Genomic DNA, 19,521 nt, shown 5'->3' on the forward strand with positions numbered 1-19,521 from the left:
ATGGCTGGGACAGTGGCAAACAGGACCACCATAGCAGAATTCTTGCTCTTGAGGCTCCCTGAGGACAGGGGGCTGCAGGTGCTGTGTGCCACCCTCTTCTTGCTGATCTACCTGGCAGCCCTAGTGGGGAACCTCCTCATCATCACCCTCACCACTCTGGATCAGCATCTCCAGTCACCCATGTATTTCTTCCTGAAAAATCTGTCCTTGATTGACATCTGCTATGCCTCTGTCACTCTCCCCAAATCCATCATGAATTCTCTGACCAACAGCCATTCCATCTCCTTCCTGGGATGTGCCTCACAGATTTTCCTTGTGATTGCTCTTGCTGGCACGGAGTATGCCCTCCTTCTGGTGATGTCCTATGACTGCTATGTCGCCATCTGCCACCCTCTGCACTATGAGGCCATCGTGGCTCAGTGGGTGTATGTATGGATCCCTTCACACTGCAGGCACATTCTCAGTCCACTTCTGTGGGTCCAACATGATGCACCTGTTCTTCTGTGATATCCTTTTGCTGATCATTCTTGCTTGTTCTGGACAGCAATCCCTAGAATATGCAATTTTCATTGCTAGTTTCTGTTTTGATCTTGTGTGTTTGATGTTTATGGTTGTGTCTTATGTTCACATTTTTTCTACTGTTCTGAGAATCCCATCTGAAAAGGGCAGAAAGAAGACTTTTTCAACCTGCCTGCCTCACCTTGCTATGGTGATGTTGTTCTTTTCTTCAGGAATTATTACATATTTAGCCCCAAATTTTGAATCTTCCCCTTCAGTGAAAGTGTTGATATCTGTGCTTTACACTGTATTACCCCCTCCCTAAATCCCCTCATTTACAGCCTGAGAAATCGAGACATGCTGGTGGCCTTGGGCCTTGGCCTTGGGATTGTTGTTGGTAAAATGTTCAAAAAGTTATTTCGATTTAAATAGATTGATGATAATTGCTTCTGGAAAGACAGTTCTGTTTTTCTCTGCTACTTGATACAATTTAGATTTTTGGTTGGAACTTTTGCGTTTTGATATATAAGATTGTGTTGTCTTCAAACAGACAATTTGACTTATTCCTTGCTAATTTCTATGCTCTGTATTTATTCTCTCACCTAATTTTTGCATCTAGGACTTCTGAACACAGTGATGAATGTGGGCCTCATTATTTTATTCCAGATTTTAGAGGGGAGAGTTTCAAACTTCCCACTCACTATGAGGCTTGCCTTGGGTTTGCCACGCATGATTATGTTGAGGGAGGTGCCTTCCACACCTAATTTGTTGAGCATTTTTATCATGAAAGAATGCTTCATCAACTGTTTTCTGTGTCTGTTGGAGTGGTCGTGAGGTTGCTGTGTTTAGTTCTGTAATGTGAAATATCACATCCTTTGATTTGTATACACTGAGCCAGCCTTTTAATCACATGAGGTAGATCCCAGTTGATCATGGTGAGTGCTCTCATGTGCTATTGATTTGGTTTGCTGGTATTTTGCTGAGGATTTTCATGCTACTTTCAATAGGGATTTTGACCTGTATAGTTGCCTTTTTTTTTTTTTTTTGATATCAAGGTAATGCCAACATCAAAGAATGAGCTTGGAAAAATTCTTTCCCCTTCACTTTTTGAACTAGTTTAAGAATTGGCTTTAGGTCTTTGTCAAACACTGTAGAGTTGGCAGTGACACCATCAGGGCTCGACTTTTCTTTGATGGAGAATTTATTACCGAGACTGCTTCATTACTATTTATTGATCTGTTTGTATTTTCTCATTCTTTATGACTCAATCTTAGTAGATTTTATGTGCATGGTAGTTTATTTCTTTTAGGTTTACCAATTTGTTGTATAATTTTTCTCAATAGTTCCTAATGATCCATTGTAAATATGTGGTATTAATTCTAATGTTTCCTTATTTATTTATTTTTAAAATAAGCTTATCTTTCTTTAAAAAGATTTATTTATTTATTTGAAAGTCAGAGCTACACAGAGAGAGGAGAGGCAGAGAGAGAGAGAGAGAGAGAGAGAGAGATCTTCCATCTCATAGTTCACTCCCCAATTGGCTGCAACGGCCGGAACTGCGCCGATTCGAAGTCAGGAGCCAGGAGCTTCCTCCAGGTCTTCCATGCGAGTGAAGGGGTCCAAGGACCTGGGCCATCTTCCATCACTTTCCCAGGTCACAGCAGAGAGCTGGATTGGAAGTGGAGCAGCCGGGTCTCGAACCGGTACCCATATGGGATGCTGGCGCTTCAGGCCAGGGCGTTAACTTGCTGCGCCACAGCACCAGCCCCTCCTTTTTTATTTATGATATTGATTTTTAAACTCTTTATATTTTAAATTTAGCAGTTTTAACATTTTCTCATATTCATATGTGAATGTTACATACATACTCTACATACTACTTTTCTTCAAAGTGGGGATTTTAATATCACATAATGTGGGGTTCATGTCAAGGATTACAGAGTGAGGAAAGGAGGTTGTATTATTTTGTAGAGGATATAATTTAGTAAAGAAAGCACTTAAAGCTGGCCATATGCCAAATAATATGACATGCACACATTCTTATACTCTTTATATATATAAACTTCCACATACAAGAGAAAACATGTAAAATTTGTCTTTCTGTGTCTGGCTTATTTCATAATTTCATTATTGCATAATGATTTCAGCATTTCATTTTTTTATGTCTGAGTAACATCCTATTGTGTATGTACAGCACATTTTAAAATCCAGTAATCAGCTGATGAACATTTAGGTTGATTACTTATCTCTGCTACTGTGAATGGAGCTGCAATAAACATGGGAGTGCAGCTATCACTCCTATATGCTCATTTCATTTCTTTTTTTAAATTTGTTATTTATTTGACAGGTAGTTATAGACAGTGAGAGAGAGAGAAAGAGAGATAGGTCTTCCTTTTCCGTTGGTTCACTCCCCTAATGGCTGCTATGGTTGGCGCTGTGCCGATCCGAAGCCAGGAGCCAGGTGCTTCTTCCTGGTCTCCCATGGGGATGCAGGGGCCCAAGCACTTGGGCCATCCTCCACTGCCCTCCTGGGCCACAGCAGAGAGCTGGACTGGAAAAGGAGCAACCAGGACTAGAACCTGGCACTCATATGGGATGCTGGTGCTGTAGGCAAAGGATTAACCAAATGAACCACGGCGCCAACCCCATTTCATTTCTTTTGGATATATTGCCAGAAGTAAGATAGCTGGGTCATAGGCAAGATCCATTTTTAGGTTTTTGAGGAATCTCCATATTGTTTTCTATAGTGGTTGTATTAATTTGCATTCCCATCAAATTGCTTATTTCAGTCATATATCTCTTTTTTATATCTAAATATTTGTTAATTTTTTTCAAAAATCTGCTTTCATTTCCTTGATCTTCGGTGTTGTTTGTTTAGTCTCTAATTAGTTTATTTCTCTTGGGATCTTTTTTTACTTCCTACCTTCTGATTTTACATTTAATTTGCTCTTGTTTTTTGTTTTCCATTCTCTTTGTGCAACATTCAATTATCTGGGCTCTTTTTTGATTTTTGATGTTGGTGTCATAGCCACGGACTTTTCCTCTGAGAACTGTTTTTGCTCTATCCCACAGGATTTGGAAAGTTTGTTTCCATTTTTATTTGTCTCATTTTCATTTTTAGATTTATTTATCTCTTTGAAAGTAGAGTTGCAGAGAGAGGGAGAGACTGAGATGGGGTGGGAGGGTCTTCCATCTGCTGATTCACTCTCTAGGTGGTCATAATGGCTAGGACTGGGGCAGGCCAAAGCCAGGAGCTTGTTCCAGGTCTCCCACATGGATGTCTGGGTCCCAGATCCTTGGGGCACTCTCTGCTGCTTTTTCCAGACCATTAGCAGGGAGTTGGATCAGAAGTAGAGCAGCTGGGACAAGAACCAGTGCCCATACAGGATGCCTGCATGACAGACAGCAGCTTTAACCACTATGTCTCATTCCCAGCCCCATCTCAAGATATTTTTAGAGTTTCCTTTTTAACTTCTTCCTTGAGCCCTTGGTGAAAGAGCACAATGCTTAATTTCCATGTATAAATGCAATTTCTAAAGTTCTCCTTTTTTAAAAGATTCATTTATTTATTTGAAAGTCAGAGTTACACAGAGAAGAGCGGGAGAGGGAGAGGGAGAGGGAGAGGGAGAGGGAGAGGGAGAGGGAGAGGGAGAGGGAGAGGGAGAGGGAGAAGGAGAGGTTAGAGGGAGAGGGGTCTTGCTGGGCACCGCGGCTCAAAAGGCTAATCCTCTGCCTTGCGGCGCTGGCACACTGGGTTCTAGTCCTGGTCAGGGCGCCGGATTCTGTCCCGGTTGCCCCTCTTCCAGGTCAGCTCTCTGCTGTGGCCTGGGAGTGCAGTGGAGGATGGCCCAAGTTCTTGGGCCCTGTACCCGCATGGGAGACCAGGAGAAGCACCTGGCTCCTGGCTTCAGATTAGCACAGTGCACCGGCTGCAGCGCTGGCCGCAGCGGCCATTGGAGGGTGAACCAATGGCAAAAAGTAAGACCTTTCTTTCTGTCTCCCTCTCTCTCTCACTGTCCACTCTGCCTGTCAAAAAAACAAATAAATAAAAATAAATAAAAAGAGAGAGAGTTCTTCTATCCACTGGTTCACTCCCAGTTAGCCACAATGGCTGGAACTGTGCTGATCTGAAGCCAGGAGCCAGGAGCTTCTTCTGGGTCTTCCACGCAGGTGCAGGGGCTCGAGGACTTGTGCTATCTTCTACTGCTTTCCCAGGCCATACCAGAGAGCTGGATCAGAAGTGGAGCAGCTGGGTCTTGAACAGGTGCCCATATGGGATGCCAGCACTTCAGGCCAGGGTGTTAACCCGCTGCGCTAAAGCGCCGGCCCCAGATCTACTGTTTTTGATCTCTGGTTTTATTCAGTTGTGGTCAAAAAAGATCCTTGATGCGATTTCCATTTTGAGAGCTGTGTTCTGACTCGTTCTGTGGCCTCATGCATGGTCAGCTGTGGAGTCTTCCTGTGTGCATTTGAGAAGCTGTGTGTTCTGCAGCGTGTGAGGGGATAACTCCACTGTGTGCTGATTTCCTGTCTGAAACATTTTAACTGAGCGTTTTATTTAGTTAAAAGGGTTTACTTAGTTTACATTTTTGAAGGGTGAAAGTCCAAGACTAGGTGGCCCTGTCAATGCAACCCAGAGAGATCCTGGAATCTGTTGGCATCTCAGTGGCAGGAGACTGCATGGAAAAATAGCAAGTCAGAGACATTGGAGTGGAACTGGGGCAAGGAGCACCTGGATGGTGCAGGAGGCTCTCCTGATGTGTAAAGGTGACATGCTTGTTTTACGCTGAAAGACCTGCCCAGTGTCCACCAACGACTGCTCATGGCCCCAAACAGTATTCCTGGTGTCAGGGATTAGAGTCCATTAAGCACTGTGTCTACCAGGACAACTGTATTTTCTTTGTTTTGGGGGGACCAGCAGGTAGTGAGGTCTACATGAGGCTTCCAGTCACCACTTATTGCCCTCCTTCAGGGGCAGCTTTGAACTCACCTTTAATCTCAGGGAACAGGAGGGGTTAACCCCCCCCCCCCCCAGCCTGCAGTGCCGGGTGCAGACCCAGCCCTAGCCATATTCCTCCTCTGGAGAAGCAGGTGAGAGGGGTCAGACTTCTGGTTATTACTGAGTCTGTGCATAGACCAGCCACCATGGTATTTGGCAGATTCTCTATGTTTTTTATTTTTTATTTTTTTAAGAGAACACAAGCACCAAGGATATTGGACATCTTTGTTTTTCTGTTTCTCAAACCTTGGTTTTCCTTGTCCTCAAGCTTATTTTTTTTTCCCGTTCTTAAGCTGTTTAGTGACAAGGTGCAACCAATGTGGCCATGTTGGCTGTAGCTTCTCCAACTTCGTAAACATGCTATCCAATGACCGGGTTCAGGAAAGAAAAGCAGATTACCCTGTGTTTGGGGTTCCCCAAGTAACCAGAGAGAGGCCTTTGTGCTCACCACAAAGATGTGATAGGGCTCAAAGTAAGAAGTACTGCTATCCTGGCAATCACTGCACGAGGTGCACATCTCTGGGATGTATTGTCCAAGTGTATTGGTCACAAAGCTGTTTTGAAATAACAGAAATAAACAATGTCCAACATAGAGGAATTTATAAAGTAGAGAATATTGTATGGGACATAGAATACAATAAAGTTTTTTCATCTTGTTACTAACAATATCAAGATATTTAATTATAAAGTGAAAAAAAGTTATAAAGTGAGGCTGCAGTGAGTGCCTCTCATACCAGATTTTTTTTTTTATTTGAAAACGTGCCTAGTTGACATTGTGAAGTGTTCCCTCAGGGGGTGTTGGGAGACAATTTAGAAGACACCTTGAGAGGAAGGGGTCAGATGCAGTCATGGAGGCATCTGAAATATAGACACATATGTCTCAGATCCCAGGTCTGTCTGAAGATGAGAATATGTGGATGTTAGAAAAGACTTTAGTAGCAAAAACAAGAATTAGTGCTCAATTGCCCGTGTGAAGTGATGGAGTAGGTACCAACATGGAGAACTCTAAGGGGCTGGGTTTTCTGAATTAAAGACATAAAATAGTTGCTTTTTCTTTAGGGTAATGGGATAATGCTGGGTTCAGCTTTTTGGTGAGAAGCAGTCCATGGTCAAGTCTTTTCTCAGAGGGAAACAGTGAGAGACAAAGATGTTCTCTCTGGAGACTCAGTGCAGCAGTGTTTCAAAGCAGCACACAAGTACAATTTATACCCAAAACCTAAGTGGTATACAACAGAATAATACACAAACAAATAGGATGTTCAGAAATAATTTCCTAGATTTAGAAGTTGCTCAAAAACTCACACACAGTGTCTTTATACACTAACCTCCCAGGTCAGCAGAGATGGCCCAAGTACCTGGTAAAAATGCATGTATAAATGTGTGGTGAAGAACAGAAATCAGCCTGTGAGTAAATAGACATCTTTCTGTAGTGTTTCTTGTCTCCTGGACATTTTGTGAGTTCTCTCCAATAGTGCCCTAGATTTATAAAATCTAATTAAATCTTTTTTTTTTATTTTTCCCCTTCCAGAATCTTACATTTTGCTTTGTATTCTTGCTGTTTTTTGATGATCTCCACCAGCACAGATTTTGAAATGCAACAATAATCTGCTTTAATGCAAACTCTCTAAAGAAAATGTGATTAGTATAGTCATGACCAAGATTCTCCATTTCTAGTAAAACTCCTACTATTAAAGCTTTTGAGTGTCGTATCTAAGCATTTACAAAATCAAAACCTTGGGCTACAAACAGAGAGAAGGGACAAGAATGCTTCTCTTCCATGTCTTTGAATTGTCATTGGAAGGGCAGAGTTGCAGCACAGCGGGTTAAGCTGCTACCTTCCACACCAGATTCCCCCATTAGAGCACCACCTTGGTCCTGGCTGTTCAGATTCTAGTCCAGCTCCCTGCTAATATGTTTAAGGAAGCAGCAGAGATGGCCCAAGTACCTGGGTCTCTGGCACTTATATGGGAGATCCAGATGGAGTTCTGAGCTCCTGCCTTCTACCTAGCTAAGCCCCAGTCATTGTTGTGGCCATTCAGGACTGAACTGGGTTGGAAGATCCATGACCATATATTGCTTTAAAAATGAACAATAATTAGCATTAGAAAAAATATTTTATTATACTTTTCACAGGTTCCAGAAATCACAACTGAGGTTAAAATAAGAAAATATTTCAAACATTGGCCTGGACACGAAACTTTATTTTATTATCTTCTTATCAGTAAAAATGGGTTGTTTATGAGCCTAGATACTGAAATTGTGCTTCCCTAAATTTAATCTGCTTGCACATTCTTTGGGTTCTGGCTGAAGGGCAGATTCTCACTAAGGGGACCTGGGCGCCACTCTGCAGCCACCCCTGAGGAGCTGAGGCTGAGGCCCAGGGGTGATACTTTGCCAGAAGAGCAGTAGGAGGCAGTCCAGGGTGGGCACTCGTTCTGAAGAGCATGGGTAGGGCATGACTTCCTCCTGCAGCCCTGTTAGCTTCAAGTCCTAAACCAGACTCGTGTTGCTGAAGCCCATACAGCTGCCCTGAGCCCAGAAAGGGGAGAACACACAGGAATAGATAGGAGTCCAGTGTGCTGGGTGTCCCTCTCTCCCTCTCTTGGTGAACAGTCAGTTGCTGCTGAATTAATCCTCTGCTTGGACCTTTTAAGGGAGAGTTGATGCTCATTTTGCCATGTTAGAGACACCATTTCTGCACCAAGTTTTCCTTTTCTGTCCCTCCATGTATTCACCATGTTACCCTTGCTAATATTTTGAAATTGAATTCTGTATCATTCAAAATACTTTCTCATATATTTAATGACATTACCTAGCTGTGCCTATTATAAAAATTATATAATCATCAATGTTTATAAATAGTGTCTGGCTCCCCATATAAGTTTAATAAATGTTTATTAAATTACATATATATTTAAATTATTTAAAAATTATTTGAGAGACTGACAGTGAGCTCTTATCTGCTGGTTCAATCTCTGGGTGGGTTGGACCAGCTTGAATCAGGAAACAGGGAACTCAATCCAAATCCCCTATGTGGGTGACAAGAGCCCGATTACATGAGCCATCACTGCTACCTCCTAGGGTCTGCATGAGCAGGAATCTGCAGTCAGGAGCCAGAGTGGAATTGGGAAACCAGGCACTCTGATGTGAGATGTGGGCATCTTAATCAAGTGTCTTCACCACTTAGCCAAAAGCCCACTTCCAGTGGGATGTATTGTGGGGTGTGAAGGGTTAAGCTATGTGAGTCCATCTACTCAGTGGAGGAACACTGCTCTGGTCAGTAGGGTTCTTCTGGCTGTGGTTACTCTTATGGTGTACATTATGAATGAATCCATGGTTTCTGTTAAGGTGTACATTATGAATGAATCCAACTGCAATAATTGGACTAAACAAGTCTGCTTTCCAATCGTGCTCACCTCCTAGGCAGGAAGTGTCCTTTCTTTACATGAATGACAAGGTAGCTTTGTGCTAAATGTTCTTAAACAGAGCAAGATTAGGGAAACTCAGTAGAATTCAACCCAAAATAGAGTACAGACATGGCTGTATTGGATGGCTTCATTTACCAAGTAGAATATCTATGACTTACCATTTTTCAGTGTGGTTTGAGAATCTACACTGAAGTGCTCACTTCTGTTGATAACTCAAAACTCCTGCCTGTTTCTGGACAAGAGAAATCTCTTTTGTTGCAGGAATTTCCTGAACGCATTCTTCACATCTTTGTTTCTCAGAGTGTAAATGAGAGGGTTTACCAGAGGGGTGATCACACAGTAGAACACTGAGATCATCTTCCCAATGGTGAAGTTGTACTTGGAGGGAGGGCGGACATAGGTAAAGATGATGGTGCCGTAATAGATGGTGACTACAGTGAGGTGGGAAGCGCAGGTTGAGAAAGTCTTCTTGCGAGCCTCCCGGGATGACAGCCTGATGATGGTGACCACAATGTTGCTATAGGAGGACATAGTGAGAAGGAAGGAACTGAGAATCACAACAGAGCTGCAACTGTAGCCCACAGCCTCCACCAAGAATGTGTCTGAGCAGGAGAGCTTAAAAATCGGGTCTGAGTCACAAAAGAAATGGTTGATCTTCTGGGGACCACAGAAGCTCAGATGAGTGATGAGTATGGTAGGTGGAAGGGGGGCAATGAAGCCCCCAATCCAAGACCCTGCAGAGCAGCACAGGCAAATCTGGAGGCTCATGAGGAGGGAGTAGCGCAGAGGGTTGCAAATGGCCACATAGCGGTCATAGGCCATCATGGCCAGCAGGATGCACTCTGTGGCTCCCATGGAGAAAAAGAAGTAGTACTGGGTGATGCAGCCAGCAACGGAGATGGTGACAGTCTTGGAGAGGAGGGTGGCCAGCAATTTAGGCACCGTGGTGGTCGTGTACCAGATTTCCAGGAAGGACAAATTTCCCAAGAAAATGTACATGGGTGTCTGCAGTGTGGAATCCATGAGAACAATGACAATGATGAGGGTGTTTGCCATGAGGGAGAGCAGGTACACGGTGAGAAACATCATGAAGAGCGTGCGCTGCAGAGAGGGCGTGCCTGGGAACCCCAGGAAAAGGAACTCTGTCACTGCCGTGTGGTTTGTTCCACCCATGTCTCATCTGCTGTCATCTGAGAGGGAGGAGAGCAGGAAGGAAGATAATGGGAGACTCAATTTGTGTGGTTAATGACTAGAGGAGCCCCTGATAATAAAGAAATGTTGGCTTTGCATGTATTATCTCATTTGAATTTCAACATCTATCTCAAAATATCTAAGTTTCATTTGTAAGTATTCCTCTACCTTTCCTCATTTCTGGCTCTTTGTTATAAAAATGATTGGGAATGGTGCTAGGGAGTAGATGGTGAAGCTGTTTCCTGCCATTCTGGCATCCAGTGTGTGCTCTGGTTCAAGTCCAGACTGCTGTACTTCCAATCCAGCTCCCTGCTGGCGGCCTAGGTAGGTAGCGTAGGATGGCATCCTTAGGCCCCTCACCCACATGGGAGACCCAGAGGAGGCCCCTGGCTCCTGGTCTGTACTGGCCCAACTCTGGCTATTGTAGACATTTGGGGAGTGAACTAGAGGATGAACAATTTTTCTCTCCCTCTCTCTGTCTGTAACTCTGCCTTTCAAATAAAGAAACAATCTTTAAAAAATGATTATGATACTCTGTCTCCCAATATTGGTGAGGAAAGCTTGAGGAAAAGAATTTTCAAGAAGGTCAGAAACTGGTCCTAAGAGAAATGTGCACACCCAGGGATGTATTCATGCCCTTGTGATGTGTTCATGCACTTTAGTACCAAAGCAACTGATAATGAGTAATTTGAAAAAAAACATTGTAGTTGCCACAAAAAATGTTTTTGTACTCTATAGGAAAAATATATATGAAAAATAATTAAATATCTACAGTAAGCATACTGACTTGATATCTGTTTGCCACAGTGAAAATGGCAGCAGAAGGCAACATGGAGTCAATGAGGCTCTTACCTGTAGATCATCTGTGTTGTCTTTCTGGAAGTTTTGACTGGTGAGGACGGGTACACAGGCATGCCACACAGCATCAAGGCTCCCTATGGGCACTGCTTTTGCACTCAGGACATTTGTGAGTTACATTTTATGAAATTGTAGTGAGACCTGGTGATGGTATTCTGAAATGAAAATATGGTTATAACATTTTACTGTCCCAATATTTGACCCCACACACATTGATTTTCGAAAAATATGAAGGCTTTGACATTGTACTCTTAATAACAAAAATGAAATTGTCCTTCTTACAGTCCACGCTAAAACTAAAAACAAAAATACATGAAGAGCATTTATAACTTAAGAAAAACTATTTTTATGAAACAGTTTGCAACGCTTTTAAAAACTTTCCCCTATTTTTGATTATGTGATGCTGTAAGAAAACCACTCACAATTCTGTTATTCACATAGGGACCAAGATTAGAGAGTATCTCATTGCTGTCATGAAAGGATGCTGCAGGGGCATTTTCTCCTACTGGTAACAAAGAAGGCAAATTTATTATTTAGAAAGAAAACATTTAGACTCGAGGACAAACTCAAAACAGTATTACCCCCCAGAAGAAAAATGTTTGCTTTTCCTGGAACAGATCGTGGTTGTTCAGTTCAGCCTAAGCTATAAGATTAGGATTGCTTCTTCAGAGGTAAACAATCTTAGAAAGGAAGTAGAAGATAGAAAAAAATTAATCCTAAACCAATGAATACATCTATAAAAATAAACTCTAAAATATAAAAGGAATCTACATACATTTAAATTTTATTTTGCAGTTTCAGTTTGTAAACTGCATGCATTCATCTAAACGAGTATCTGAGGGAGGGAGGGCATTGCTTCAGACCAAAGGAGGATCCTAACTTACAGAAGCACTGGGGTCCCGTCATTTGGCCCACCCCTCCCTCACTCTGGGTGGGTGGGAGCAGCATGGATAGTGTCTCCAGGATACACTCACTGCTTGTGTTCTGTTTTGTGTTTTCCAAGAATGTTCTGGTATGAGGTCGATCTTCGTCAGTCTCTTTTCCAGCAGGGCTGTGTCTGGGAGCATCCTGTGTCCATCGCATCACAGGGGAATGGACCTGACGTCTCCTCACTGCTGAGTCGCTGGTGTCCAGACCTGCTGCACTGTGGATAAGTTCCAAACTCTTTTATTTTATTAACATTTTTGTTGATTTCAGCTGTGATTTCCCTGTGGCCAGTGAGCAGGGAGAAGCAAGGCCTGTGAGACCCTCGTGAGCAGCACAGGGATCATCAGCCTGGGGCCTGGAGAGCCGCCCTCCACCTGGGACCTCGACCTGGGTTCCCCAGGGCCTCTCCTTGTGAGGGTCAGAGAGTGCTCCCTTGGCAGCAGGAGGAGGGGGGGAGCATCAGGAGGCACAGAAATATTGCCTCAGGAACCTAGGGAGAGCACTCTCAGTAGCGTCATCAGCTGCCACTGTCTCTGGTGTGCACCCCTCAGAACAGGAGGGCAGAAATCCATCCCTGCTATTCCAGCCACCAGGAATGTGGGCAGAAAGTTGTGTTTCAGCATTCAAAGTGTAAATTACAACAACCTTTGGGGCTGGCGCTATAGCACAGTAGGTTAATTCTCTGCTTGCGGTGCTGGCATTCCATATGGGCACCGGTTTGAGTCCCGGCTGCTCCACTTCCCATCCAGCTCTCTGCTTTGGCCTGGGAAAGCAGTGCAAGGTGGATCAAGTTCTTGGGCCCCTGCACCCATGTGGGAGACCTGGTAGAAGCTCCTGACTCCTGGCTTCGGATCGGAGCAGCTCCAGCCATTGCTGCCAACTGGGGGGTGAACCATCGGATGGAAGACTTTTCTCTCTCTCTCTTCCTCTCACTGTCTATAACTATCTCTCAAATAAATAAATGTTTTTTAAAAAGAACAACCTTCAAGAGTCTTCCTTTCCAATAGCAGAGCTGCAAGAGAAATGACACAAGCACTAGACTGGCATCTCTTTTATAACAAGTAACTCAACAAAGGAAACATTTTCCTGTTTTTATTTCTATGATTTTTATTTTTTAAAATTGATTCACAAGAATTTTGGATATCTGTGTGCTCCCATGTGATGATCAGTGCACATATCCATGGTCTAGGGTTCAATTGTTTTGTCACCACCACTCTACCCCAGCCTCTGTGAGGTCGGTGTTTTAGATTCCACATGTGAATCAGATCATGTGACATTTGTCTTTCTGTGCTTGGCTTATTTCATTTAACATGATGATCTGCAGTTACCTCCGTGTAGTTAACAATGACAAGGTTTTATCCTTTTAATGGTTCACTAATATTCCATTATTTGTACAAGCCACATTTTATATATCCATTCATTTATATATCCATATCATTTTTATTCTCTCCATTTTTTCAAAATCTTTATTTATTTATCTGAAATGTAGAGTAACAGAGAGAGAGAGAGAGAGAGCGAGAGAGAATGAGGTCTTCCATCCACCTGTTCCCTCTCAAATTGCTACAGTGGCCAGGGTTCAGCCAGTTCAAATCCAGGATCCAAGAGGTTTCTTCTGAGTCTCCCACATGAGTGTAGTAGGGGTCCAAGTACTTGGGCCATCTTCTGCTCCTTTCCCAGGCACATTAGCAGGGATCTTGATCAGAAGTGGTACAGCTGGGCCTCGAACTGATGCCCATGGGATACCGAAGCCATAGGTGGTGGTTAAATCTTTTATGCCACATTTCCTGCCCCTCCATTCCTTGGCTATTATGAATAGTGTTGCAATGCACACAGGAAGTGCAGATGTCTCTTCAACATACTCATCCCATTCCCTTTGAGTATATTCCCAGTAGTGGGACTGCTCGATCATATGTGGTTCCATTTTTGATTTTTGAGGCAGCTCCACACTGTTTTCCACAATAACTGTTCTAATTAGCATCCCACCAACATTTTTAATCAAGAGTTTCAGTTTCTCTGCATGCTCACTGGCACGTGCAGTCTTTTGTCTGTTTGATAGTAGCCATGCTCCCTGAAGTGAGGTGATTTCTCCTCATGGTTTGTTTTTCATTTCCCTAATGACTTGTGAAGTTGAGCAGTGTTTCATACGTCTATTGGCCATTATTATGTCTTCATTTGAGAAATGTTTACTCAGGTCTATTGCCTGTTTTGTAGTCAGATAATTTGTATTTTCGCTAATGAATTGTTCAAGTTGCTTACATAGTTTGCAAATTAACTTCTGTCAGATGAAGAGTTTGTGTTTCCTCAACTTCTGTCGGCTTTCTCACCTCTCTGCTGATTGTTTCCTTTGCTGTGCGCAAGGTTTTTAGCCTGATGAAATCCCAGTGGTCCATTTTTCCTCTGTTGCTATATTTTGGTGCCTTATCAAAAAAAACCAAACAAACAAAAAACAAAACAAAACAAAACCAAAAACCAAAAAACAAAAACAAAAACAAAAACAAAAAACTTAACCAATCAAATGCCCTGAAGCATTTCCTCTGAATTTTCTCCTGGTCCTTTCACTGTTTCAGGTCATACATTTAAGTCAAGCTTTAAAATCTGTTTTTGTACACGAGAAGAGATCGGGAAGGAGTCTGATTTCACTCTTCTGTGCATGTAGAGATAATTCTCCCAGTACCATTTATTGAGAGACTTCCTTTCTATAAGCATGTTCTCAGCATCTTGTCAAAAAGCAAATGGCTGCAGATGTGTGGGTTTATTTTAAGATCTCTATTCTATTTCACCTGCTTCTATATCTGTTTTATGCCAATATCATGCTTTATTGATTATTGTAGCTGTATAATGTTAGGGAGTATGATGCATCCTATTTTGTTCTTTTTGCTCAGGATTACTTTGGTCATTTGAGGTCTTTTTTGGTTCCATAGGAATTTTGCTGTTGGATATTTTAGTACTGTGATTTTTTCCAGATGGAAACACAAAGACAAAGAACTCAACTACACCTTACACTAAGTGCACATAACCCACATTACATCCAGCCACTGCAGAGTGTCTACTTTTCTCAATAGCATGTAAAATACTCTTTTTTTAAAGAAGATATTTGTTTATTTGAAAGTCAGAGTTACACACAGAGAGAAGGAGAAGGAGAGAGAGAGAGAGAGAGAGAGAGAGAGGTGTTCTATCCACTGGTTCACTCTCCAACTGACCACAATGGCCAGAGCTGTGCTGATCCAAAGCCAGGAGCCAGGATCCTCCTCTGGGTCTCCCATGCGGGTGCAGGGGCCCAAGGACCTGGACCATCCTCTACTGCTTTCCCAGGCCACAGCAGAGAGCTGGATCAGAAGTGGAGCAGCCGGGACTCGAACTGGTGTCCATATAGGGTGCTGGCACTTCAGGCAGCAGCTTTACACATTATGCCACAGTGCCAGCTCTGTAAAATATTCTTCAGACTATAATATTTGATATAGACATCAACTAGGACTGACTTGTGTGATACTGGAAATATCACACAGATAAGCTCTGCTTCTAGCAGCCTGCTGCACCCAGCACTGCAACCCTCAACAACTTTCTATACCTAGCAATTTAATGAGGGATTGATTTAAACTTGGGAAAGACAAATTTCAAGTATACAGATATGAAGCAAATATCCATTTAAATCATACCTATTTATCTGTTTGAAAATAAAAGAGAGGGAGAGGATGAGGGACAGGGGGAGAGAGAGAGAGAGAGAGAGAGAGAGAGAGAGAGAGAGAGAGAGAATGAATTTCTCCCAAAATGCCTGCGACAGTGTGACAGCCAAGACTGGGCCAGGCTGAAGCTGGGAGCTGGGAACTCAATCCAGATCTCCTATGGGGGCAGCAGGAACCCAGTCCTGTGATCCGACACCACTGAATCCCCGGGTCTGTACTGGCAGGAAACAGGAGCCAGCTTCTTTTTGCTCAGGATTACTCTGGTCATTTAGGATTTTTTTGTGGCTTCATATGCGTTTTACAGTTGGATATTTTAGTACGGTTATCATCCAGATGGAAAATCAACATACAGAAGCATTCGACTACACTCTATGCTAGTGGACATAACAGTCAACCATAGAATATTCCATCCAGCCACTGCTGTATACACAATCTTCTCAACAGCATGTGAAATATTCTTCATGATACATGGCATGGTAGGTCACAAACAAACATCAACAAATTTTTGAAATTGAAATCATACTGAATATCTTTTTCAACCACAGTGAAGTAAAACTAGAAACAAATAAAAAGAAAATCTTTCAAAATGATGAAAATACACAGAGGTCAAACCACTTATTGCTGAACAACCCCTCGAGGAAAAAACTAAGACGGAATTGAAAACTTTCTAGAAGCAAGTGGATATGGAAACACAAGTATCAGAATGAATTGGATTTAGAACAGCTGGCAACACCAACATCAAAAAGCAAAACATTTCTAGTAAAAAACTTACCATTACATATCAAGAGGCTAGAAAAATAAATAAAATAAAAGGTGCAAAGGAAAACATTACTATTGACATCACAGAAATATTAATTCCCTGGTACACTCTCCATGCCTGGCCCGGGGATCTGACCTTGAATTACCCAGAACAGAAGAGCTGAGCAGCTCGCAAAGAAATGTCCTGTGAGCCCAGAGATCTTGTCAGAGGCCACCACCATCCAGCGAGCTCTGACTTTGTTCCTGTTGGGATTTGCTGTAGCTGGCTTATCTTAATGAATGGAATGGAAGGGCACACGCTTGGTTCAAGCTGGTGAAGAATTTTCTGTGGTCAGAATCTTCCTGGAGGAGGGGGAGAGGAATCAGCCTTGAGCCCAGGCCCCCCAAGGCAGGTGCCTATGTCACAGCCATCTGCAGCATGGTTCTGCACAGCTTGGGACACCCCTCTCCCCTGACCTGCTGGGTGCTCCCTCAGCAGGGGCTGTGTCTCCAGACCCTTGCCAGCTCAGTCTTCATGCTGTGCTGCTGACCCAGGGCCATGCTTGGGAGACCACTGAGCATAGGTCTTTCTATGAGCAAGAACAGTTTGCATCATTGAAAAATGCCTTCAACTCCCAGAATTTTGAAAGAATTCTGAGGCAGTACTAGAGACGTGGTTTTGTCCATTGCTGTGATCTGCCTGCTGTAAAGTCCTTCACAGCTTTTCTTGACTTGGGCTAGGAAGACAGGAGGCATAGAGGAAGCTGTTACTTGGGAAAGGTGGAGTAAACTCAGATGAGCTGTCCAGGGTCACAAAACTAGGAAATGCCTGCTTAAAAATTGGTTTAGGGCTGGTAATTCCAGAGCCCAAGTCTTCTCTCCTCTACATTTCCACTCAAAGTCTGAAGTCCCGTGGGAGTCAGATCCGGAGAAACTTAACCTTGGCGGTGCCATGGGGGTGTGGTTTGGGCCACACTGCTGCCCTAGCAGTGGCAGGTGTAGTGTGGGTGCTGGGATGAGAGGACCTCACGTAGGCGTCCCGGTGTTGGGCTTGGTGACCTCACACTTTCTGCCAGAAGCACCTGGGTGTGGGAGAGGGGCAGTTAACAGTGAGGGCAGGGGAGCCATGGGCAGTCTCAGGCTGCCGCTTTGTTTTTTGAGACATTGGCTGAAGGCCAGAGCGATGGCCAACCTCACCTCTGGCAGCTCCTTCCTCCTGCTGGGCTTTTCCAGGACCCAAGAGCTCTGGCTTCTCCAGGCTGTGCTCTTTCTGGTGCTGACCTGACAGCTCTCTTCGGGAACCTTCTCATCCTCACCCTTGCCACTGTGGACCGCCGGCTGCACACCCCCATGTACTTCTTCCTGAGGAACCTGTCCCTCCTGGACATGTGCCTCATCTCCACCACAGTTCCCAAGTCTGTTGCAAACTCTCTGATGAGACAAAACACCATCTCCTTCCTCGGTTGCGTGGCACAGGTGTTCCTCTTCTTCCTCTCAGCCATGACAGAAGTGGCTCTGCTCACGGCCATGTCCTATGACTGCTATGTTGCCATCTGCCACCCACTCAGGTACGAGATCATCGTGAGCCAGGGAGCCTGCGTGCAGATGGCGTCCTCTTCCTGGGTCGGTAGGGCTCTCAATGCAGTCCTGCACACGGCAGCCACATTCTCTGTGCCCATGTGCAGGCCCCCCCACGTCCACCAGTTCTTCTGTGATGTCCCACAGCTGCTGTCCCTGGCCTGTTCCCACAACGTGGGGGAATTGGTGGTGATAGGGCTCAGCCTAGCACTGGACTCTGTGTGCTTTGTGTTGATTGACGCTTCCTACATCCACATTTTCTCTGCAGTCCTGAAGATGCCCTCCCGGGGGGGCAGAGCCAAAGCTTTCTCCACATGCCTGCCTCACCTTGCGGTTGTGACTCTCTTCCTCTCTTCTGGCTTTTTTGCCTATTTACGCCCTCTGCCCTCGAATCCCTCACTCTGGGGTTTGCTGGTTTCTGTGTTCTACACAGTGGTGCCACCCACCGTGAATCCCCTCATCTACAGTCTGAGAAATAAGGACATGAAGGAGGCATTGAGAAAACTGCTCAGAGGGAGATTCCACCCTTCAGGTTAGAAGAGTGAGACTCATGCACCCCCTGGTCACCTCATTCACTACGTTATTATTGAATAATCTGGTTATATAGTCTGAGCATGATATTGTGTATTGAAAGTAAGAATTATTGTATGAAAAAGCCACTTGTACTCATGCACATTCTACTTTGGAAGGCTCCTCACAGCCAGGGAAAGGGGGTGGCTCTCCACTGGTGATGGAGCAGTCGACATGGACCTTCCATCTGTCATGCTTCGTGTGTGACAAGTGATGTATGAACAGGAACCGGGACATCAGAAGCACACTTGGGGCCTCCCAGGTGAAGCGAATGCAGGGCCATTCTTAGCAGTATCTGGAAAGTCATGTGGGATGATTTGCATGACCTACTCTGAGGTGAAAGGGAACGGAGGTGATGGTTGTACAGCCTGAGGTTGTGCTCAACGCCACTGAGTCTGGGAAGTGAAAATGCTTGCTTTTGTGTTATGTGACTCAACATTGCCACCAGCATAAAAACAAAACAGAAGAGTCTATTGTCCATCCATCTTTCTCTTTTGTTTCCCAAACTTACTGTATGTGTTTTCTGATGTGGCTGTGTCCTTGCAGTCTAGTGAGAAGACACAGCCACATCAAAACTCAACCTTATGGAGGACATGGATGTCAGGGCACAGAGGTAATTTGATTTTCTGGAAAAAGAAAGACCCTGGAAAAGGAGAAGACCAAAGTGAAAACAGAGGGGAGTGCAAAACCAAACCAAACCCAGCAAAGGGTCTGAGTTGGTAACTAAAGTGAAGTTGCTCTGGAAGCGCTGAAGTGTGCAGAGTGGATGGCGGCAACTCGGGATGGAAACAGACTTCAAACACACATAGAGAGGGAGAGAGGTGGGGGTTGGGTAGAGGGAGGGAGAGAGGGGATCTGATCACTTGTTGCTTTGTAGATGAAGTCGCTATAGGTGCTTCCTTGTCACATATCTAAGTCCTAAATATGTTCAGAGAGACAAAAACAGCAGCCACGAAAATTGAGTTTATTACCAATAAGAGCTCCAGGTACTCATAACTTCTGGATGCACAGCCCACTGTGGCCCAGGGCTATTTTACCAGTCCTGAGCTTA

At 44.0% G+C, this 19,521-nt stretch overlaps 1 protein-coding gene and 1 pseudogene across 1 annotated transcript; one reads left to right on the forward strand and one right to left on the reverse strand.

The window, feature by feature from the left end:
• On the forward strand, positions 1-930 carry LOC133758865 (olfactory receptor 14A16-like; annotated as a pseudogene).
• An 8,208-nt stretch (positions 931-9,138) lies between these two features.
• On the reverse strand, positions 9,139-10,098 carry LOC133758866 (olfactory receptor 6F1-like). The gene has a single exon (XM_062190001.1). The coding sequence runs from the start codon at positions 10,096-10,098 to the stop codon at positions 9,139-9,141; it is 960 nt and encodes a 319-aa protein (XP_062045985.1).
• Positions 10,099-19,521: the final 9,423 nt, after the last annotated feature.

This window comes from Lepus europaeus, chromosome 4, assembly GCF_033115175.1.
Source record: "Lepus europaeus isolate LE1 chromosome 4, mLepTim1.pri, whole genome shotgun sequence".
NCBI classification, from domain to species: Eukaryota; Metazoa; Chordata; class Mammalia; order Lagomorpha; family Leporidae; genus Lepus; species Lepus europaeus.

Coding starts and splice junctions, on each gene's coding strand:
- LOC133758866 (XM_062190001.1), bottom strand. CDS start 10,098: ATGGGTGGAACAAACCACACGGCAGTGACAGAGTTCCTTTTCCTGGGG.